The sequence below is a fragment of the Haliotis rubra genome, unplaced genomic scaffold, assembly GCF_003918875.1.
Source record: "Haliotis rubra isolate DU_JTF1 unplaced genomic scaffold, ASM391887v1 Scf53, whole genome shotgun sequence".
NCBI lineage: Eukaryota > Metazoa > Mollusca > Gastropoda > Lepetellida > Haliotidae > Haliotis > Haliotis rubra.
This window is the reverse complement of record NW_025767224.1, coordinates 1,454,363-1,479,789: the sequence shown is the minus strand read 5'-3', so window position 1 is coordinate 1,479,789 and position 25,427 is coordinate 1,454,363. Positions and strand designations below refer to the sequence as shown.

At 38.9% G+C, this 25,427-nt stretch overlaps 1 protein-coding gene and 1 long non-coding RNA gene across 2 annotated transcripts; one reads left to right on the top strand and one right to left on the bottom strand.

Annotated features, from left to right (window-relative positions):
- Window positions 1-1,799: 1,799 nt before the first annotated feature.
- LOC124252948 (protein-serine O-palmitoleoyltransferase porcupine-like) lies at window positions 1,800-23,599 on the top strand. Its single transcript, XM_046686637.1, is given in 13 exon segments — window positions 1,800-2,043; window positions 10,009-10,294; window positions 11,887-12,100; window positions 14,190-14,230; window positions 14,390-14,577; window positions 15,401-15,507; window positions 16,178-16,303; window positions 17,138-17,238; window positions 17,828-17,902; window positions 19,778-19,852; window positions 20,070-20,155; window positions 20,662-20,766; window positions 20,956-23,599. Coding segments are annotated over 12 exon segments (1,491 nt in total). The 5' UTR covers window positions 1,800-2,043; window positions 10,009-10,020; the 3' UTR covers window positions 21,055-23,599.
- A 33-nt stretch (window positions 23,600-23,632) lies between these two features.
- Window positions 23,633-23,956, bottom strand: LOC124252949. The gene is made up of 2 exons (XR_006892069.1): window positions 23,812-23,956; window positions 23,633-23,776 (listed from the first exon to the last, which is right to left on the bottom strand). It is a non-coding gene; the product is annotated as an uncharacterized LOC124252949 (long non-coding RNA).
- Between the last annotated feature and the right edge of the window lie 1,471 nt (window positions 23,957-25,427).

Sequence of the window (25,427 nt, the reverse complement as noted above, 5' to 3'; positions counted from 1 at the left end):
TCATCAACATCTATACACCTTAAGAAGTAAAAGTAATAATTTCAGAAAAGAAATCTCAGTACGTTATCCCCGGTTATTTATAATTTGTTACGGTTGTAAACACAATTATCCTTAATCAGTGCAGCAAGGTGATTGTTGGAAAAGTAGGAAAGGCTAAAAATACATCTTTGGCGTTCACCAATGTTACATGTGAAAATACATTTAAATATATTCCACTGCTTCTGGCTTATGGTTTACATATTGCATTATTTACCCAGTTTATTATATATCCTTTATTCGCCGAACTATATATTTGGTAATAAAGCTTCCAAACAATTAATTGTTAGGTGTTGAATGTGTGGTACCTGCATCACTTCACTGGATTTCCACTCACATTAAACTCACAGGCGGTGATGCAACTGGAATATTAAGAAGTGAAACACTCAACTCACTCACTCATTAACCTCTCAACATATCAACATTCGTATTTACTGAACGTGACGTAGAACAATATTGTAGCGAGAAATATCATTATCTTACCTTCATGTAAAATACTTTAATTTCATTGGTCAATGACGCTTTAACAAATTTCCGTGTCACCCCTCCCACACTTACATTTTAATGCAGATTGCTTGTTATATTTTTTTTAGAAAATTCTGTTTGTGTATACCCATGAAGGTCCGGGTTAGAATTGATCTTCAGTAACCCATGTTTGTCGTAAGAGGCGACTAACGGGGTCGGGTGGTCACTCGCTCACTGACTTGGCTGACACATGTCATCGGTTCCCAATTGCGCAGATCGATGCTCATGCTGTTGATCACTAGATTATCGGGTCCAGACTCGATTATTTACAGACCGCCGCCATATAGCTGGAATATTGCTGAGTGCGGCGTAAAACTGAACTCACAAACTCACTCTGTTTATGTATTGCTTCACGCCGTACTCAATGTACCAACTTCAAGAAGGCGGTTTGTAAATTTGTCGAGTCTAACCAGACAACGATGTGATTGATCTACGCACTGCCTGGATACGATGGCAGGAAATTGCGTTAGTGGTGGGTGCAACTGGCAAGGCAGGACACGCTGTCCTTTCGCGAACACCTGGTGTCATCACTGATTTTCAGTGGTATTGGGATTGTGTTAATGTGCGCGCAACAGAATCTGCGTCGCCAGATAATCAAGACTAGTAGTTCCCTGGCGTAGACTTTGTATTTTCACAAAATCCCAACTATTCTTACCAATGTACCGTTACGGAAACGGTTTTAGCAGTTCATCAAACCAGGGATAATCTAGTCTTCTATTCTCCCTGATCAAACATGTATAACAATCTTGAAACAAAAGCCAATATAAGTATCTCTGAAAACTGTAACCAAATAACATCTGACATTTGATGGCAATAAAAGTGTGAAGCTGTATGATATTATTATTCATAACTTGATTGTAAATTGTAAAACCGGCGTGTTAAAACGAAAAAAGACATTTCTTCTCAAATTTGTCCTTATTTCAGATTTATAACACAATGGCCTCCCTTGAGAACGTTTTCCGTGTTCATGGCGTCACAGAAATACAGCTTCGACAATAGATATTCCGCCAAGCTTGGCAACATCCCGTTATCAAGATCTAAACCATTGATCAGACACATGGACCGTTTCATTTATAACCAATGTTGCTGTTTCCTCTGGTGGTTTATTACCCACGCCGAAAGTTAATGTACTGATAATTAGTTTCTCATGGTTGGAATGACTTTTCCTCTGCATAGTAACGCATATATTCGGAATGAAACCGGAGGAGTTAAAATCCGGCAACCATCACCCCTATCAGCTGAAAATAGACTCGCCCTCTACGACATGGCGGCTTACTTGAAGTAATCGGGCCGGGCTGAAAATATGTCCGAATATGAACTCCGTAAACTCGAGCAGATGCAAAGCACGACCGAGTGCAAGTGTAATGGCACGCCAACCTATGAACACATTTAATCAACAAACAGCTTCTAGAAGAGTCGTCCCACTCCTCAACTGGTAACTGCCAGTAGACTTATCTTGGAACGGGGATCTTGCGGTGAACAGTAAGTGATTGAAGTGTTGAATTTCAACACGTCATCGATACAAGTTTTGTTTTATTCGTTTTGTTGGCAGTACATGTAAATACGTTGTTACAAATGTGGGGAGATTAGTACAACACGTATTAACTGTTGTACACCAACGAGACTTTTCAATGAGTCCCCATGCTTCTGAATATTTTTATTTAGAGGGTAAGGGTGAATTACCTCCCTTACTTCCTAAATCACTCAGCTGCTCATTTGATATCATTTGAGGCACAAGTTTTACTCGCAGAGTTTTAGCTTAAAAAGGGTCAAATATGTGTGAGATTAACTTTTAATTTAGATGTCAATTAACAGATCTTGAAAACAGAAACAATGCTTTTGTGGATCTAGCTTGTTTTTTAACAACTTTTAAAGAAAAGTTTTGTAAACAATCACTAGTCAGTCAGGTACATACAAGCATTTGCAACTTTGAAGAAAGAGGTGAAGTGAGGTGAAATGGGGAGTAATGTCGTAAGAATATTTTCCTCACATGACGAAGTGCATACGTGTGTATGTGTGGCTGCTTGTACTAGATTTGAGCTGGTCTTAAAGTGCTAGCTCACTGAGATACCATGCCTCAGTTAAGCTAATGCTTAGTCTCTGAATAAATAATTTTCATAGTAACAGACAAGCCCATTTATATTGAAAAGGAGCCCAAGAGAGACCAGAGATTCAGAACCTGAGGAAATCTAGACTTGCTTTATTTAGTGCTTTAGCACTGCAGAGAGGGCTTGGCAGTAGGGAAAATAATGTGGTTCAGGGACTGTGAGACAGACTACAATTCAGCATTAATAGCCCACTCGGTAAGAGTTCCTTACGTACCCCCCACCTAATTTTTAACTATAAACTATTAAACTATAGACTAAACCATAGTGTTTGCTCATCACAAAAATAGGCGGGGATTACGTAAGGAACTCTTTCCGCCCACTCAGACACATTATACTGACTCCGAGCCGACTAGTCCTTGTTGTACCCATAAATGCTGTGTGCCAGGCAGGCACCAACAAGTACCATATTTTAATGTCGTGGCTGGGGATCAAACCAGTGGCCTAGCTTCTACTCTAACCACTACACCACAAAGGCGGTCCCATTGAAGAAAGAGTAATTAATCATGATATTTACTAGTTAGAATGAAATATTGTTTTCTCAGTTTCTAGTCAATAATGTGTTCGTCAATGTCATGTCAGTATTTAACAGCTGTTGTTGTATTGTTTGCAGCATCGGTGTTGTCATTCAGAAACAGTGAAATATGAAATTGCACTTGCTTTCAGATTAGATTTGGGTTGGTTGTACTCCGTAAAGGTCTGCAAGGTTTCCATCAAACAAAGTTTTTCATTCAATATTTTTCAAGTCAAGTTAATATGTAAGAGGTCTAATGATGTTTGTACAGAATCACCACAGCAGGTAAAACAAGGTGAAATATTTAAAACCTACCCCCACCCCAAATTGATCATGACGTCACCATTTTACATAGCCACTACTATTGTAACAGGGTGTGGAGTCATCCCATAGATGAAATCCTTACCTTGTCAGCTTACTGACAGGGTTAACCTCTTTTATCATGTGGACAAGGTGCCCGACCTCAGATCAGAAGACCCGTGGTTCGAATCCCAGCATGGGACTCAGAAATGTTATTTCCATTACTGTAAAGATATGTTGGATATACCTCTACCTTTATGCAATGTGCAGGAACTGATTGTTCTGTCTTGTCAGCTATTTACAATAATCTGAAGATTAAATTTAAAAGGAACAACACTCATATTTATAGTGTTGTCGTCTATGTCAGGAATATTTCGTGCAGATATCTTGAGCATGAGTTGAACAATGTACTACACTGAACTAGAGGGTCATCTCATGTTTCTGCATCAAAACAGAAGATATGTTTACACATAATAAAGTCATTCAGCCATACATGTTCTGTGTAAGCGATGCTGATTTTGCATCTGTGATCAACCACTCTGATAATAAATTCATTTCCATCATCAAAAAGGTTATTTTTAGCTATTGATGATAGTAAATTGTCCTTAAAAAATGATTCATAATATTTGTGGTCTATACTTGGTTCCAGTGTGTTCAAGATGTTGTTACAACTGTTTCTGTAGTTTCGACAATCATCATGACACAAAACTCAACACAGAGCAAGCCTGAACAGATAAAGGGCACTCTCTTAACACACATCAATAATATATTTATCATTTTAATTTTAGTACTTTTAGTCAGAAAATACATTTTCAAGCCACTCTCATTTTGTATCCATGATATGTTTTTTCCCATATCTGTTTATCTCCAAGATCACAGAGACATTATTACCTTGAAAAATCAATTGAACTGAAGCAGGTTCTGGTAAATGAAAACATTGTGATATTAGTCTATTAGAAACACCAGTTAAGACAGAGTACAATTTGATTAACAATGTGTCACGTGTCAGTAACTTTGTTCATTTCAACTAGACATGAACATATTTCACTATACAGTGTCCTCAATACCTAACGAGCAGTATTCATCATCAATGGATCAAATATTCATCAGGTTTTTTTACCTGCAGCATATGGATCTAGTGAAGAGAAAACATTGCATTAATGATTAAGGGGTAACTCGACACCCAGATCTATGTCCTGCCTGCCAGTGGCTATATTATTTATTGTGAGACGAGGGAGTATTTGACGCCACCCTCACTTGGAACAGATGTGGGAACAGCACAGGTAGAACGGTAACGGCATCTTGAATACCTGGTTTGTTTGATTTGAATATTGGATAGAATGTTGTGTTTTGTGATATGACATGTGGAATATATCCAACCTTTCAAGATATTGTTTACATAAAGCTTTAACTATATACATGTTTACACCTAGCCTGTGATTATGTTCAGTGATGTGTATTGCTGTTTTTGACGTTTGCCTGCCATATTGTAGGATTTGTTTTATCAGGGATACTCTACAACAGGGATAGGTGACTCGCTTGCTTTCTTTACCATTTGTACTAATTAGCGTGTGCCTCGTCATGCTCCAACGCACACAGTGACTTGGTTCGGTCCCAGCGCAACTTCGGCTGCGTTTAACAGTACTTCAGCCAGTGTATTGTATAGGTCGGAATTTTACAATGAATGAATGAATGAATTAAGAGCAAGAATTTTATGTGAATGAATGAAAGAAATTAAGAAAAAGAACAAAAGAAAAAGAACATATGTGAATGAATGAAAGAATAAATGATACACCACGGCCATCCCTCCCCAAACATGTTAAAGAACATAAAACTATCGGTAGAACACATGTTAACATCAGCTGTCCTTTTTATAAAAATCTACTTTGAGACATTTTTTTACATTAGTAACTAATTCAGATATCTTATTGCATGTGTGGAATGACATGGGCATTGACAGAATGTTAACTGACACTGTCACAGACCCCTCAAGAACAGAAAGTTTAGAACTATCACAAAGCCTTGCAAACACCTTTCCAGTTTTGTCAAATACTAAGATCAACAAGAAAGAAAGAAGTTTTAGAACTATAACACTCAAGCATCACAAGCACCAATGCATGATCAGAACAGATCGGTGATATGTCATATTTTTCACACACCTCAAATACACACTAACAAAAAAAATAAATAAAACTATCACTATTACTTGCAAAAAACTTTCACCTGATGGTATATTCCCCTCATAAAAATTAAAGGTGTATGTGAAAGATGTTTTAGAACAATAACTAGAAACACTCAAACAACGCCCTGTAGTATTTCAATGGCAGATCGTGATATGTCATATTTTTCACACACCTCAAATACACACTAACATTTTTTTTTTTTAAATTATAAAACTATTACTATTACTTGCAAACACCTTTCACCTGATGGTATATTCCCCTCATAAAAATTAAAGGTGTATGTGAAAGATGTTTTTGAACACTAACTAGAAACACTCAAACAACGCCCTGTAGTATTTCAATGGCAGATCGTGATATGTCATATTTTGTACACACCTCAAATACACACTAACAATTTTTTTTTAAATTATAAAACTATTACTATTACTTGCAAACACCTTTCACCTGATGGTATATTCCCTCATAAAAATTGAAGGTGTATGTGAAGATGTTTTGAACACTAACTAGAAACACTCAAACAACGCCCTGTAGTATTTCAATGGCAGATTCGGTGATATGTCATATTTTTCACACACCTCAAATACACCCTAACAAATTTTTTTAGTTATAAAAATATCACTATTACTTGCAAACACCTTTTAACAAAAGGTATATTTCCCTTCTAAAAATTAAACGAATATGTGAAAGAAGTTTTTAGCGATATAAGTTAGTCTTTCTTCGCTGTGTACTGAGAATTGAAGCCAGTGAGCTACAACATGCCCACTTGAAACTTTACTACAAAGCTACTGTACTTATACTGACACTAATAACAAGTATTTGACTTAAAATGAAGTGACAGAATAGGTAACTTATCTTCTACATGTAGGTTTTCAGTTGTCACAACACTCAGCGTATGTAATCAGCTGTTGAAAATAAACCGGGCTCAATCTTAAAAACTACGCTGCCGCCATATTGGCTGCACTGGTCACGTGACGAGCCGAGGCATAGCTTAGGAGCTTTCCGAGGAGTGACCACTCCCCCTTATAGAGTCTCCCTGGTTTTATTAATGAGTTTACTGATGGGAATGTTCCCCACTTATATGTCTCTCCACGAAAGATTAACTGATATTTGTTAGTTTTTGATGGCGTCAATCTTCTCTTAGTGATAAACAAGATGGGCGGCACAGGTGTCTAAGGTGCAGTAGTTTGTTGTGTGGAGTTGTGTTCTTTGAACAAAAGACCTTTGTTTTTGATTTCCCCCGATTATGTTTGTTAGAGTGTGACCACACACTAGAGCTCATGGGTTTCACTAAAGTAGTAAACATCACTGAAGGCTTCCCCACAGTAACACACCATGGTATAACTGGAAGCACTCACCCACCCAGGTGGATACACCTAGCCTGTGATTATATTCAGTGATATGTATTGCACTCACTCACTCACCCACCCAACCACCCACTCACTCACTCACTTATCCACCCACTCACTCACTCATTCATCCACCTACCCACTCACTCATTCACCCACTAACCTACTCACTCACCCACTCACCAACTCACTTACTCCATGATCCAAGTTTTCTGTGTGAGTCACTTCACAACATCTGTTTGATTGACATTTTACTTTATGACAGTTTGTTTCTCTCAATCCAGTTTGTGTGACTGGTTTCAGACTTGTTCAACTGGTATTTTCTTTTCTGGCAAGTCATATAGAGGGTATCCATCTGTCCAGGCTTTTGCTGGTGAGAAATGTTAGATTATTGTTATGTTATGTTTCCAACATAAGTCTGACTTTTCCCAAATGATGTTGGGATTCATTTCTGTAAGAAACCCATGTATGGTGTTTTAGGCAAGGGACTTTGTTGGAAATATGTCCCTGTTCACCAAGCTGATAAGATGTTTATAACGCGCATACAATGGAATATCAAACTGTTTCAATTGTTTTGATAGCAAGATATTGATAAATATTGATGACAACATCATCCCAGGAAATAGCTGCAATAGTGATTGCTGACAGCTATGTGACTGTTAACCCTCCAGCACCTCACAGGCAACTGGAGCTGTACACTGCCAGGGTGCTCAGACAGAACGTCTGCCCAGGTTATTAATCATAATGCATGACCACCTTTCTCTTGGTGTATGGAATGTAGCACATGATTAATGGACTGAAGCCATTCAGTTGTTCGTTGAATGCATTGTGAGCTGTGTGTGGATCGGTCAAGTGTTCCACTGTTATAATGACAGGGAATCTTAGCAATTTTAAGTACTCTTGATTTGAGGAAATAAGGACTTAAAAATCCACATATTTAACAATATTTTGTGTATCAATCCCAAGTTCTCTGCTAAGGGCACTCCTTGATAAATCCTTGTTAACTCATAAACAACATTATTCTTCTATCTTTCTACTTTATATGCAGAGCCAGGATACCGTTATATATTTTTCACTACCTGCACCAGGTGCAAGAGAATAAATTACTGAGTCTGCACCATGTTCTCAACAATCCGTTTGTAGACGCTGACAGCAGATGATTGGTGAGCAGACTGAGATTGATATTCATGGCTGACTTCAATATCATCAGAACTAAGGGACCGTTCATAATTTATGGCTAGGGGCGTTTTTGTGTGAGTCACTCGGAACTGTAATATGTCTTGAAAAAGAATGTTTTTAACATTCTCTTAAATGTACAGATTTCCTCTGCACATTTAATGCCCAATGGGATGATGTTGCAAAGATAGGACCTGCTTTTGCAAAACATCTGTCTCCAAATGTCTTCGTCCTCGTACGCGGCACAACTAGTAACTGGGCACTACTAGAACGTAGGGAACGGGACGGTTGATGGCACTGGATCAGTTCGTTGATGTACGATTGGCAAATACCGTGAACAGCTTTGTATACAAGCACAATAATCTTAAATTCTTAAATTCTATCCGGTTGACTATTTATCTCTGCTTGACCATAGTTTACAAAATTTACTTTACATTACAAGTAACAGATTTTACAGTGACCTCAGAACTTCCATGAAATGTCATAAGATTGCGTACACAGTGGGTGTTCCATTTAGTAACGCTGGTCAATACAAGAAACTTATATATCAGTAAAACTGCTGCAATAAACTTGTCAAAAATGTTGTCTGATCTGGGTGCAACCTGTCAATACAAGTTCCCTGCACCAGCAATATTTTACCTGCACTGGTGATGATTGGATACGTTGAAATCAATCGCTGAGATCATACCTTATTTTTGCCTTGATGGTCAAACATTTGTTTTTCTAATGACCTCTACATTAACACTTATGCTTGAATGAACTTTGTCCAGATGACTTGTTTTGGCACATTTATTGTGATGTGTAGTATTTCAACTTGATGCCTCTCTGTGTTAGATCACCTTTGTAGATGCGCACTGCAGGAGAACCCTTCCTGAACCTTGAACACACAATCTTACTTCCATCCTCGATGCAGATTCAAATTTATCCCAAATAAATGCATACAGTTCCCTCATATAATAAAGTACAAAAAATTGTTGAGTAGTAGAAATGTAAAAGAAATCAAGAACATTGCACAATTCATCTGTATAATAGATAAGTGCCTTCGACATGAGTACAGAATTTCTGATGCGGATTTTATATTTATCTGTCTAGATTTATACATTCATCATTGTTTTCAGTCACAATATCTTAATGTCGCCAATTATCTGTACAACATAACCGCCATCATGTAAAGTACAAATTATTGTTATTTTTGGAAAACTTTTCTCCTGTACCACCGTGGGTGGTTCTTTTTGAGAATAAAATGAATTGAATTGATAACCTCCAGGGTATTCATTCCGATAAACATCCACTTTCAGGATATGTGGGTTCTTTAGCCAATAAGTTGTCAGCTTTCTGTGGTGATGTGTCTTCGTATCGTTATCACCTGGATACAGATATTTCCCTTCCAACAAAAGCGAACTCGACTCAGAACACAAATATTGCCTTGCTGGTCATTAGGTGTCGATACCAGTGTGATCAGAAACAACAGGGTGTGTAAGATATGGCATGGTGATATTTATCTACATTTGTAAGCTGTCATTTCAGTGCTACAGAAATAGTACTTCAATTGAGTACTTCACTCTATTGTACCAAGGATTCAGAAGCCTTGGCACTCAGCATTGATTAGAAATGTTGACTTTGTATGACCTCTTGTTGAGATGGCTTCAGATCCTCGTGCGAAGAATAAGTTATGTCAGTTGTCAAGGTCACCTCATAGGTAATTGTCGAAAGTAGTTGCCTATATTTTCCTTTCAATAATGAAGAAATATTATCAGTTTTAAAGGGTCTCCAACAAAGAACTATTGGAATAGAAAGTGATTTTCAAACTGTTCTGTTTTCAGCCAGACCTCAGGATGGAGATGGACTTTGATCCCGAGTTTTACGAGGATTATGACGAGGCAGACTTGATGCGGTACTTAGAAGATGAGGAATATGGCCCTGAGTTGGCGGAACTGTTGGCTTCATATAAACAAGAGATGGGATCTGATCCAGAATACACCCGTGTGCCTTTCATGGACCTGTACGAGAACTGCCTCCACCCAACCATAACCCAGGCCGTCCAGAACTTGCTGACTCTCCTCATCATGTGCTTGTCTTTCAGAATTGTGTGCCTTCTGGGTGCCAGGGGTAAGTAGCAGAGGGTCACGTGATTTTATAGAGAGTTCTGTGGACTCAAGGTCACTTGTCTGGGATTGCTTGTCAATTCTATGTCTGTTTTCATTTTAAAAGCCACACAGGGATACATCTTGGCAGCAGGATTGTGGGATACACGCAGTTGTGTCATTACTTTTAAAAGTGGAGTTTTTGTTTGTTGAGAAGACATGTCTTCAGATTTTAGTTTCAATTTGCTGGTGCTAATATCTTGCTAAGTACCTCCTTAAAAATATTTCTGAAGTGTAACCGAAGATGCTAGATTACAAAGTTAGCCTTTATCTGTGTCCCTTCTGTCTGTTTACCAGTATGTGGTGGCTCCTCCAAAGTAATCTGTCAAACAGGTCTAGCTGTCGATACAGATCTTAGAGATCAATAAATATACAAATATCAGTGGTAAATGATAAATATCAGAGACGTATCAGGGTGTGGAGTCATCCTTACCATGTCAGCTTGCTTTGGTCATGTGGACAAGGTGTCCGACTTAGGATCAGGGGGTATGTGGTTCCAATCCCAGCGCATGACTCAACAATTTTATGGGAGCTATAAATGCAAAGTAGTGCATTCAAACAGGAAACACGGGACTGGCAGATTCTGTTCTGTCTAAGGCACAAGTCTGTTATGGTAAATTAATACTTTCATCACAATAGTTTATGTAAGATATTGATATACGATTGATGACACATTTTTCTTATTGATATTCTTTTACAATGCTTCCCATCAAGGAGAGTAATACCCATCACTGTAAGGCTAAACCTTACATTTGACATTAACAGTGATTGTACCCAGGGGTTGAAAAATACCATTGCCCGACGCCTGGAGCGAGTGGAATTCTCTGGTCGGTCAAGTAAACATCCACATTCAACTTTACTGTGGTACAGTATGGCCAAACTACTGAAATATTTTGATATATGTATTTTGATGATGAAACAAAAATGCAATTGCTACCAATTGAAAAGGATTATTTGCAAAAGAAACCAATAATTAATTGTGGTCAAGTGTCCAGTGGAGTTTTGAAAAAAATTTCACAGGGTACCAGGGTACATTGAGACATTCTATGCTGTGTACTGCCCACCTCTTTACAGTGACACTGGAAGGGGCGCCCAATCCTTGTGTTGTACCATTTCTTCGTAGATGAAATGGGGCGGTTGGGTAGCCTAGTGGTTGAAGCGTTTGCTCGTCATGCCGAAGACCCGGGTTCGATTCCCCACATGGATAAACTGTGTGAAGCCCATTTCTGGTGTCCCCCCACCATGATATTGCTGGAATACTGCTAAAAGTGGCGTAAACCCATACTCACTCACTCGTAGATGAAATTGGCATCTGGTGTTAACCCCTTTTTTGTACTATAGCATACATACATATCTCCTCAGGACATGTTGTGTGGTGTCCAGTGAGTTAATAGAAAAGTATTGGTAGTTTCATTGACCAATGTTTTGTTGGTCTTTTCAATAAAATATGTGTTGAATTGCAAGCAATATGACCTGACCATGTTAGGACCAGGTATATATGTTATTTAGTATATCGCTATACACATGTTATTTCCCAGTTGGTGTGTATATCTCCAGGCTCTGGTGAACTTGGTGCTCCCCCTTGGTTCCTGCATCTGTCCAGTGCCATGTTTGGTATCATCGTCCTGCACAACTTCTTCAACATCTCCCTCTTGTACCTCCTTGCTGGCTGCGCTGTTGCCTACATCGCTCTGGTAGTCACCAGTGTCTATTGGCGCCATCTCTGTGGCGCCACTGTCTCCATAGTGATTGTTGTATATATCATAGTATGGTACGTGGATTAATCTATGAATGAAAACAATATCAATGTATGGAGTTCAACTTTATTATTCTTTCATTGTGATATTTCAGTGTATTTGCTGGTACATTTTTCATTTGTTTGATACAGGCATCAACATCTTTACTGAAATTTCACCTTCAAAGGTTAATAAAGTTGAATCCCACACACTGATCCTGATTTCACATCTATATTAAAGATACAGCTCTGTGATCGCTGCCTACGGAGAAGATTATTAATAAGATATGAAGTTACTTTACTGATTAATGTCATGTTGCATGTTGATTCCCAAGTTGAAACTATAGTTAACCAAGAATCAGTCCATACGAGAACTATGTGTGAAACCAACAGACAAGGAAATTTGTAATTTCCAATTGTATTCTAAACTTCACCAAATCAATACAAAGGTATCCCTATGGGAGTACAAATCAATACAAAGGTGTCCCTATGGAAGTACAAATCAATACAAAGGTGTCCCTATGGGAGTAAAAATCAATACAAAGGTGTCCTATGGGAGTACAAATCAATACAAAGGTGTCCCTATGGGAGTACAAATCAATACAAAGGTGTCCCTATGGGAGTACAAATCAATACAAAGGTGTCCCTATGGGAGTACAAATCAATACAAAGGTGTCCCTATGGGAGTACAAATCAATACAAAGGTGTCCCTATGGGAGTACAAATCAATACAAAGGTGTCCCTATGGGAGTACAAATCAATACAAAGGTGTCCCTATGGGAGTACAAATCAATACAAAGGTGTCCCTATGGGAGTACAAATCAATACAAAGGTCTATGGGAGTACAAATCAATACAAAGGTCCCTATGGGATACAAATCAATACAAATCAATCCCAAAGGTGTACAAATCAATACAAAGGTGTCCCTATGGGGAGGTACAAATCAATACAAAGGGGGAGTACAAATCAATACAAAGGTGTCCCTATGGGAGTACAAATCAATACAAAGGTGTCCCTATGGGAGTACAAATCAATACAAAGGTGTCCCTATGGGAGTACAAATCAATACAAAGGTGTCCCTATGGAAGGTATCCCATGGGAGTACAATACAATACAAAGGTGTCCCTATGGGAGTACAAATCAATACAAAGGTGTCCCTATACAAAGGTGTCCCTATTGCAAATCAATACAAAGGTGTCCCTATGGGAGTACAAATCAATACAAAGGTGTCCCTATGGAGTACAAATCAATACAAAGGTGTCCCTATGGGAGTACAAATCAATACAAAGGTGTCCCTATGGGAGTACTAATCAATACAAAGGTGTGTCCTATGGAATCAATACAAATCCCTAATACAAAGGTAGGTGTCCTATGGGAGTACAAATCAAAATACAAAGGTGTCCTATGGGAGTACAAATCAATACAAAGGTGTCCCTATGGGAGTACAAATCAATACAAAGGTGTCCCTATGGGTACAAATCAATAATCAAATGGAATACACAAATGGGAATACAAATCCAATCCCTATGGAGTACAAATCCTATGGGAATACAAAGGTGTCCCTAAAGTACAAATCAATACAAAGGTGTCCTATGGGAGTACAAATCAATACAAAGGTGTCCCTATGGGAGTACAAATCAATACAAAGGTGTCCCTATGGGAGTACAAATCAATACAAAGGTATCCCTATGGGAGTACAAATCAATACAAAGGTATCCCTATGGGAGTATTGTGTAGCAGTACACATTCAGAGGTAATCTGATACAAGAGCAGTGATTCTACCAGAAAAGACAATGATGGTGATACTCATCTCTCAGCAACAATAATCCAACTTCGCAGATAGGGTTCGGCAGGGAATATAAATGGGTATGATGCTCACTCACATACAATACTAGTCTTCTTGTGGCTTGAGATGTAATGTGGCAGGGTACAGGGGCAGTGAGGTAGCCTAGTTGTTGAAGTGTTTGCTCGTCACGCTGAAGACCCGGGTTTGATCCCCACCTGGGTACAATGTGTAAAGCCCATTTTTGGTGATCCCTGCTGTGATATTGCTGGAATATTTCCAAAAGCATTTGAAACTCTCACTCACTCACTCACTCATATGCTACATATATTTTCTTTGCAGTGAATTCTTGATAGATAATACCACCTGGCATATGATACGAGGTTAGTATGTTTACTTCATCAGAACTTGGAGCTTAAACAAATATTGAATAACTCTTTTGTATGCTGAATAGAATAAATACATGTAATACAATTTTGTGACAAATTGACACTTTGTCTAAGTTCTTGAATGCTGATTGTATTTGCACTTCAACATTCCAGGTGCTCAGATGATTCTGTCCATGAAGATTATATCGGTGTCGTTTGACCTTGGTAACGGTGCTGTTATGTCTCTTCCAACTATATTTGAATTCCTTGGCTACTGTCTGAATGTTGGAACTGTGGTGTTTGGACCGTGGGTCAGCTACCAGGATTATGTGACAACATTAGAACAGAGCACACAAACAATAGTGAGTACAGATCTTCAGCATCGGTTATTAGAGGTGCACTTTTCAAAAACAGAATTGATCTTCACATGCATCAAGTCCCTCATCAGGATATTTCTCAACAATGCAGCATACTTAAACTAAAGTTTTGAAGCATGTTATAATTGTATTAATATCTGTTCTAAAGCATTACCCTCGGTGAGAAGAAATTGAAATAGTGGCTTCGATTTCATAATGACTCATGATGACGTGTCCAATTTTCAGCCTCAATCTAGATGTATTGTAAATGACACGCATGAAACAGAGATGTTCTATTTATGTAATTATTGCAATTATTATCTGCTACACAGAAGCATCACGTGTTTAGAGTTTACTTTACTGGGTTTGCTTGTCCACTACGCCTCGTCTGACTTTCATGTTGAGTCAGTGCTGATGAATCTTTGGAAATGTCTTTTGATTTAAAATATTTGAACTTTTATCAACTAGTGTTGATATGTCTGATATCAAAACAGACTTTGTTGAGATTCTTTCAACTCTTTCAGTTTGTACATAACCAAGACCTTGACAGTAAATGCTACAGGTGGCCATCTTCAGTTTTAGAGAGATTAGTGATGGCATTTCATTGTGATGTCATAAGAAGTGATGACATCACAGCTAGTTGAAAAAGCATTGTGATGCAAATTCATCAATTCTCCTTGGAGATTGCTCTGAGATAATGTACCAAGGATTGTAATCACGAAGTGTTTCTTGATTTTAGGAATATGGCAGTATACTGACATGTCTAGTAGTTTCTAGGTCTGTGTCAATGGAGAGCCATGTTGTGTGACCTGCCTGTATCTTCCTGCAGTCTCTCTCATGGATGTGGAAGGTGGTGTCCAGCGCAGTGCTCTCCCTTGTCTGTCTCATCTACTCAACCTGTTTCACCCAGTGGTTCATCCTCGACAGTGCTAACAAGTCAGTAGCCATGTAGCTGCGTTACAATGTAGCCATGTAGCTGTGTTACAATGTAGCCATGTAGCTGCGTTACAATGTAGCCATGTAGCTGTGTTACAATGTAGCCATGTAGCTGCGTTACAGTGTAGCCATGTAGCTGTGTTACAATGTAGCCATGTAGCTGCGTTACAATGTAGCCATGTAGCTGTGTTACAGTGTAGCCATGTAGCTGTTACAATGTAGCCATGTAGCTGCGTTACAATGTAGCCATGTAGCTGTGTTACAATGTAGCCATGTAGCTGCGTTACAATGTAGCCATGTAGCTGTGTTACAATGTAGCCATGTAGCTGCGTTACAATGTAGCCATGTAGTGATATATCCAGTCAGAAATATAGCAGTACAATAATAGGGCCATGTAGTAAGTTAGTAAAATGGCAATGTAATGATATATTCATGTTGTAATACTGGCTTGTAGTAGTATCGCTCTGTTGCACCATGCAGCAGTAAACCCAGTGTGATTTGTTAGCATTATATTGCACTGTAGAGATATTGGAATATGGTCCTGAATATGCATGAATCAGTGAGATATGAGCTATCTAAGGTTTCTTGTTTGTAGATCAGAAGGAAAACAATTACATTATTTAAAGAAACTAATGTGTTCAGTTGTCATTAGAGGGTGTGTGTGTTTCAGGTGGATGATAGCCTATCGGGATGCACAGTCCTTCCGCTTCAGCCACTACTTCGTCAGCTACATCTCCGAGACAACGTCGACGCTGTCTGGTCTGGGTTCGACTGTTGTGGAGGACCAGGTTCTATGGTGAGAGCTAGGTCCCAGTATATACAATCTACCACTACATGAATAGATGCAATGATCTGTAAAGTTGGTTGATGTAATGGTAGCCTTGTGTACCTCCCTTAGTTGTGTCAGGATGTGCTGATTGTTGGTTTGAATCCCACATTTTTCCTGATCATCGTTCTTGGTTTGCCAGCACCAATGCCATACTTGGTGGTTTCACTGAAGCGGTAAACATCGGCATCACTTCAGCCTTCCATCACACATTAATCTGACATCTGTACCCTAAAACCTGTAGAGATGTTACTTCTTGTTATCATGTTAACTGGCACTCTGTATTAAGGGAATGAAACATGAACTGGTCGACTTCAGAGTCGTCAACTGTGTCTGAGTGGGGTACTAGTACTGTTCCAGTATTACATGTTCCAGAGGATTCTGAAATAACTGTCTGTAAAAGTCCCCCTCCTCCCTACCTGAACTAAGCTGGTCTTTGTTGGTTGATTGTAGCGCCAGAACAAATCGTCGGCACACAGTCAAGATTTTCTCAACAATACTCCAGGTGTTCCTCACAAAGTGCATCAAATCACTTCAACACCATGGTTAATGGCATGAAAAGATTTATTAAAGTATCTGCGTATGAGCGGTTGTAACCATCCAATATCTACACTGCAATCACCATTCTGTTTATGAACAAACTTGCTGTTAATATTGATTTCGTGATTTTGATAAGACTATGTGTAGAATCTGGCCAAGATACTGAATAACTAAAGCCAAATTTGTCCGGGTCTGAAACTGGACCCTTCATTCTGAGTAAACTTCTTTCCTTGGTTATATGTACATCCCCACATCTTTTCCTAGGGAGAAGTCTGTGGCTCGGCCGTTGAGCATGGAGCTGCCCAGATCGCTGGTAGACGTAGTGCGGAACTGGAACCTCCCAATGCATTACTGGCTGAAAACATGTGAGTAGCCTTCGAGGGGGTCTTTTACATGATCATGTTGACAAGTGCGATGATATATTTCTTGGTCTAACAAGCTGTTCTCCTTTTTTTTCTGAGTTGAAAGTAAGTAGTGATAAATGTCTATAAGGTCTCTGTTAATATGGTCTGTTATAAATATCTAGGAAACTACCTTGAGATCAACATAATATACAGTCAACCATGGAAGCTGATGTTTAAATCTGAAATTGTTCAGAAACTTGTATATGTGCAGTAGAACAGTGTGTACAACAATAATGTGTGTACTTACATTGTGCTGACATAAACACAATAGGTATATGTTTAAAGCGCTAACAATATTACCTCGCTCAATGTGCTCTGCAACCCAAGCTGCCTGTGAGGCGCTAGAAGGTTCGATGGTCTTATGACCATGTATCCCATTGTACCATTGGGAGAACAGAGGTAAGTTTTTACAAGTTCACCTTCCCAAGGTAAGACTACATGTGTCACCACCCTCCAACACCCGCTGTAAACATGTAATTTTGTTGTTCTCCTATGTTTCAGATGTAAAACATGCCCCTGGGTAATTTTTTGTTGTTCTCCTATGTTTCAGATGTATTTAAATCAGCGAGGTTATACTATGTGGGGTAAGGTTTTATTGCTGTCCTGTTATACTATGTGATAAGCAGAGGTTATACCATGCCAGTAGGGAGGTTATATGTGGATAAGTAGGGCTCCATCTTACATGTAAGTAGGGAGGTTATACTATGTGGATAAGTGGATAAGTAGGGAGGTTATACTATGTGGATAAGTAGGGAGGTTATACTATGTGGATAAGTAGGGAGGTTATACTATGTGGATAAGTAGGGAGGTTATACTATGTGGATAAGTAGGGAGGTTATACTATGTGGATAAGTAGGGAGGTTATACTATGTGGATAAGTAGGGAGGTAGGAGGTTAGACAGTAGGAAAGATACACCATGTGGATAAGTAGGAAGGAATTATTACATTTCTTAGCTTGTAGAACTGACATGACATGAAATTTGCCCTGGATGTCTGACCCCAAATGCGTTATACCCAATAGTTGTCAGGAAGACAAGACATCTATTTGTTGTGTACGGCTCTGGGTGTGCCATGGCTCACTAAGGAAAAGTGTCTGACTGACTCATTTCATGCTATGATTAATTTGTATGATGTTGGTTGAATCAGACTGGCTCAAGATTGCAGGCTTACAGAAAAAAAACCTTTCCCCTCATATCATTTCGTTACCAATGATACATAAAAATAAAATAAATATTCCAGCTGACAAAGAATATAATATAACTTCATTCAGTTGTTTGCGATATAATTCAACTCCAAGCACAGTTGTGGTCCTGGGCCTAGATTTTCGAAGCTCTCTTAGAGCTAAGATAGTCGTAAGTGCCATACATTAACATTAACTTACGACTGTCTTAGCGTTAAGAGAGCTTCGGAAATCTAGGCCCTGGCATCAAGTCAAAGATGTCATGTTGCAGACAGAGCTATTGACACACACACCGTGACCCACATCTGGTCTCTAATCTGCTGAACCGCATTTATCAGTTGGAGCATCTCAGCTGAAGTAGTGAAAATAGGTTGTAAAGTCAGCCTATATTGGAATGAAGTTTCTTCATAATAACGGCTATTCTAGCAATATGTCCATGTTCTCTATATATATGCACTTGACAGCACTGTCACTTTGAACTACAACAAAGTAGAAGGATAACAAAAAAACATGATTGTTGTATTTGCTACTTGTATACTGGCGTCAGTGATGATCCAGGGAGGTAAATGAAGGTGTCAGCTGCAGGGAAAGGAGCTTGAGCTACCACAGAACAAGGGAAATAACTCTGCATTGTTCCACTGAGTCTAGTCTGTTCTTGAAGTGTGGTGGCGTAGCTCAGTGGTTACAAATGTTTTCTTGTCACCCTACTCACCCTGAAGTATCAATCCTGCATGCTGTGGAACAGTTATCAACACAAATATGTTTAACCTTTAAACCAGCAATATATTTTTTTTCAAGTTTGTAAAAGCTGTTATTTCTTTCATATCTGGATGTAGACTCAAAGTGACTTTGTTGTACCTTACCAAAATACTGATCCACAGGATCTCCCCTTCATATCCTCAAACTATTAAAGCAGTGTATCAACCTTCCAAAAATGTTTGTTCAGCTGATAAATTCCTGCTTTTTGTACCTCCCTACTAATAGAAGACATTTGGTGCCAGGTCCACCACTTCAATTCCGATTCAAACACTCTCCTACCGTGCTATGGAACTCTCTTCACCTTAGATGTGCTCCTTCCTTAACTACCTCAAAATCTGGCCTAAAGAACCATCTGTTCCTTACTGACCATTGTTCATGTTTTTCATTTTGTGTGCTTGGAACATGCCCGTGTGGCGTGGACTTCAGTGCCATATAAGTGGTCAGATTATTATTGGAGCATTGTAAGACATTGTTTTTACTTGATACATCAGTCAACTATGTTTAAATGGTTTGATCATTCATCATGAAGAGTGTTGCTGTAAAGTCAGTTACACATGTGTTGTTTGTTGCAGGGCCTGAACTTCCAGTTAGCAGCAGTTTTACTTTCATTAGGATTTTATACCTACACAGAATATGGTGAGCTATGGATATATTCATTACTCTCACTTTGCTTTGACGATTTGAATAATGATGCTTGCACTTCTTGATTGGAAGAGGTAGAACATTAACGAAGCTGCAATATTCACTCATTCACTTTCTTCCTGTTTCACTATTTTAACATAGATTAGAGACATCATTACAGTATGTCAAATGTTTATCGCAAATTGAAATAATGTGTTTTTCTCTGTTTCAGTTCTTAGAAATAAATTGTCCCGAATATTTAGTGCTTGCGTTCAGGCAAGACACTGCAAAGAAAACTGTGAGCATACATACAAACAAGTAAGTTGATGAATGTTGAGGACAGAAACAATATGTCCTGGAGCAGACAATGCTCTATGATATAAACATAGTTATGTATAAATGAAGGTCCATGTAAAGTGCACTGTATTTTGGTCCGTGTATTAGGACTTCAGTTTTGAACTTTTGTTTTTGCCTTTGGCTTTTTTTGCCAGCAGTAAATTCAAATGAAGGTTTTTAGGTTAACTGTCCTAGTCTTGTCAGTTTCAGATCTGTGCTGAAACTGTTAGCGAATCAGCCTTACCACCAGGCTTGTCACCAACGTGGGTCTGTGTGTGTCTGTTACAGGACCACCCTCTAGTGCTACTCACCAGTGTGTGTCTGTTACAGAGCCACCCTCTAGTGCTACTCATCAACGTGTGTCTATGTGTGTCTGTTACAGGACCACCCTCTAGTGCTACTGACCAATGTGTGTCTATGTGTGTCTGTTACAGGACCACTCTCTAGTGCTACTCACCAACGTGTGTGTCTATGTTTGTCTGTTTCAGGACCACCCTCTAGTGCTACTCACCAACGTGTGTCTGGGTCTCGTCTCTGTCTTTCACCTTGCATACCTGGGACTTATGTTTGATAGTAGTCCAGAAGAGGAAAAGGTAAGTCTTTGATACGATTCCTCCAGGTGAGAATTTGTTGAAAGCCTTATGGAAGCTTTGACCTTCATTGAGTTTGCTATGTTGCCAATTGCATGCTTTGTCTAACATTAGCATCTAAAGACTAGAAATTGCTTAGGTCTTTATGCTGATGACTCAGGCACCCTGTAGACACTGCTTGTTTGTTGGCAGGGAGACACAATGACTCACACCCTACGGAAGTGGTCAGCCTTGGACTATGCCAGCCACTGGACAGCGCTGGGGACCTTCGTCTTCTTCTGGATGATCTAACTCAGCATCACAAATCCTCCACAAGTCTGCTGGTTCTCTCAAGGACAGTCTGCCTCTGATAGGTCAGGGCTGTGGCATACTGGCTGTGCAGGTGTATAAATGTGTTATTGCAGAGAATGTTTCATGTGTTACAAGCTATAGCTGACCCTGAGGTACAATTCAGTCTGGGACAGTGTACCAATCAAAACACTCCCCTGATAGGGGTAGTCAGGCTGTGCAGGTGTATAAATGTGTTATTGCAGAGAATGTTTCATGTGTTACAAGCTATAGCAGAGATACAGTTCAGTCTGGGACAGTGTACCAATCAATACACTTCCCTGACAGGGGTAGTCAGGCTGTACAAGGTGTATAAATAACAAACTGCTGAGAATGTTCAGTGAGTAATTGGCTTGTGTAATTGTGTAAATTGTATTTCTGTTCCAGCCAACTTATCCTGGTAGAACTAAATGTTGCTGAGAGAATATGATCAGAACACCATTATTAGGTCTATGCATTGATAATGATAGATCACTGATAACTGATACTTGGCTGATAACTGATACTAGTTCAATAACTGATACTTGGCTGGTAACTGATACTTGGCTGATAACTGATATATGGATAGGTACTTCATGGAAAGCATTGTGGATGTCTAGTATGAAATTCAGAGATGCCAACCCATACAATTTTATCGTATTCGTAATGAAAAAATAACACAAAACACGTGACTATGATAGCACAAAAAATATACATTGAATCAAATTATCAAATAGCATACGTAACATACACAATAAATTTCAACCACATTTTATTCAGTATCAAGCCGTGCGTGGATACTTAGTACTGATTTAGGTGAGTACACTGTTATTAACAATCTCTTAGACTATCAGTGTATTTTTCATTTAAAAGTTAATACTAATTTTTTATCAGGCCTGTGGCCTCTTCAGTACTGAATAAACGGACTGATCAGTTTTTCGCCAAAAATACTAATTGGGCTAAATTAGGGTTGGCATATCTGGGAATCTGGCCATGGAGTGTTGTGTGATTTAGCAGTCCCGAGTTCCTAATCAACTTGTATAACAACATGTACTGGGATGTGATAAAAGCATCGATGTATTCTTACATGTCTTTAGGTTTTGTCAGAAGTACAGAAATGAATTTCTGCCAAAAACAGTTTCCATGTAGGACAATATTTTCAAAGTAGGAAAATGCCACTGTGGATAAAAAGCCCAAAGAATGCAGAATTGGTGCTGTTGTTTTCTCATATTGTCATAATACAGTGATACTTGTTGTAAAAACTGGTTGACTTGTCCACCAAACAACAAAAACCCTCTCTCATGAGGACAACAATGCTGATCTTTAACGACCAGGTTTGACAAATAGCACAGGTAACAGATAGGGTAAATCATAACGTATATTATAAATTCTGATTATACTCATTTAGTAAGTACAGATTCTGGTACATTTTGGGTATATTGGGGGTTCTCTTTGTGTTATCAGTGGTGAATCTGTAAAGAAATTATGTGCTCAATTTGAAGCTATACATTGATGTCACAGATCCTGAAAAGGTGCTATCTTTTACACATATCGGACACCATTGAATCAAATTATTTTGACAAGAGTTCATGTATCTCACTGACCAACAAGGCGAGCGATTTGGGACACAACAAATACTTTGTACCAGTTGTCCAACATGACACATTTAGTCATGCAGAGTTATCTCCCATGTGGCTTTTCCTCCCTGATCAAACTGCTGTCGTTTCATGTGTGTGCTTGTTTGTGTGGGGTCACTGTGATGGTGCGTCTTCAGGAGTTGATGTGTCTGATCAGATATATGTGTGGGGTTGATGTGAAGTGTGTCTGAGTTGATTTAGACAATCAGATGTTTATTTATGTCTGGCGTGGAGGATGCTGTCAAGGGGCTGATGTAACTTATGTCCTATACAGACACACTTTCATGCCCTATCGAATCAAAGTATCTGTGAAGTTGTTAGGGAATCAGATTCAATTATTGAAAAAGATAACCTATATTTGAAGAGTTGTGTGAGGGACATTTGCTAATGATTAGTGTTGGTGAAATCAAACTGAAGAAATATGTGGTTGATCAAAAGATACAACTAGAACGTTTTTGAGAAACATATTTCCTGCTTTTGCAGTCTTTACATTCAGAATATCCTGTTTACATGTGTTGATGGAAACATGCTCTGAATGCTTCAGTTGGTCGTACGAGGAATTGAGAAGCTTCACCTGAGTGGTTGGATCAGATTTAATAAACAAGGAACCTTAAAAAACTCTATCATTTATACTGTGAACACATTTTCTTAATTGTCTCCCTGTTTGGTATTATAGTAGCAGCTGCAACAGCTGCATGTGATATATTGGTCTTCAGCCTTTTGGGAGCAATTTTGTATTGTGTAGTTTCAGAAGTGATTTGTGTGTTATAACCGCTGATCAGTGGCCTCAAGATACTCATTTCTGTTGTGTATTACTTGTGATCTTCAAGAACAATATGGATGACTTCTGTAAGTAGATGTGTAATATCTTGAATAAATATATGTGAATGATAGCTCCTCTTTTTCGGAATGTGTAGGGATTTAAACTTACTGGGTAACCCTTCTGATAGTACTAGTATCTAGCTACCTGATGAAGATAATGATAGTGTGAAAATTGTCAAGCAATGTTTTACATGTTCAAAGCATTATTAAAATTGGACCTGTGTGATACAGCTGTAAATATCACTAACCTGGACCTGTGTCATATATATGTAATATCACTAACTTGGACCCGTGTGATACAGCTGTAAATCTCACTAACTTGGACCCGTGTGATACAGCTGTAAATATCACTAACGTGGACCCATGTGATACAGCTGTAAATATCACTAAACGTGGACCCGTGTGATAAGCTGTAAACATCACTAACGTGGACCCGTGTGATACAGCTGTAAATATCACTAACGTGGACGTGGACCCGTGTGATCAGCTGTAAACATCACTAACGTGGACCCGTGTGATACAGCTGTAAATATCACTAACGTGGACCCGTGTGATAAGCTGTAAACATCACTAACGTGGACCCGTGTGATACAGCTGTAAATATCACTAACGTGGACCTGTGTGATACAGCTGTAAATATCACTAACGTGGACCTGTGTGATACAGCTGTAAATATCACTAACGTGGACCTGTGTGATACAGCTGTAAATCTCACTAACTGGGACCTGTGTGATACAGCTGTAATGTCACTAAATCACTCCAGTTTGATGTAATTGTCATATTACTAATATAGACCATTGTTAAATAATCATCTCTTGGACCATTGTACCCGTGAGGGTCCGGGTTAGAATATTGATCTTCAGTAACCCATGCTTGTCGTATGAGGCGACTAACGGGATCGGATGGTCAGGCTCACTGACTGGGTTGACACATGTCATCGGTTCCCAATTGCGCAGATCGATGCTCATGCTGTTGATCACTGGATTGTCTGATCCAGACTCGATTATTTACAGATCGCCACCATATGGCTGGAATATTGCTGAGTGCGACGTAAAACTAAACTCACTCACTCACTTGGATCAGTGTTATGCTGCTGTAATATCACCAGCTCAGATCATTGTGGTTTATAAACCAATTGCTATATCAGCTTTATACAGATGTATGATAGTAGTATGCCTTATTAGAACATGTTGCATCATGTGCCAAAGTTGACCAATGTAATGGATGTGGTGAATGGATATATACACATACTGAAGGCTACATAATATTTATATATTCATGTACTTGTGCTACGCTGAGGTTTTTGTTGAACAACCAAACAACCAAGTAAATAAGCTTAAATATTGACAATCGCTCTTTATACTTCCTCCTGGAGAGTCAGACCATTTCATTGTTGATAGGTATGTATATTGCTCTCAGACAAACTTTTAGCAGGATTATATTTCGATTTCTAGAATTCTCCCTGCAGCTTACTGTGCGCTTCCTGTTATCTAACTTTTCCTTGTTAGGAAGAAAAATATATTTGTTATTTTTATTATATTTTATTGTGATTTAATGAATATAATAATATCTGTTTAAGAGTGGTTTTTTATTTCAGGTATGTCAATGTATGATCAAATATACCAATCATATATTGTGAAACGTTCAGATGAGTTCATGTCAGAACCTGATTGCCCTGAATGTGTCATGCCTGCTTGTACCTATACTTAGTCCTTTGATGAGTGAGTGAGTATTGTTCGATCACTTTTACCAATATTCCAGCAATATCACTGCGAGGGACACCACAAATCAGCTTCACTCACTGTACTCATGTGGGGAATCGAACCTGGGCCTTCAGCGTGACAAAGGAATGCTTTAACACACACACGGACGCACGCCACGCATGGGCCTTGCCTTGCG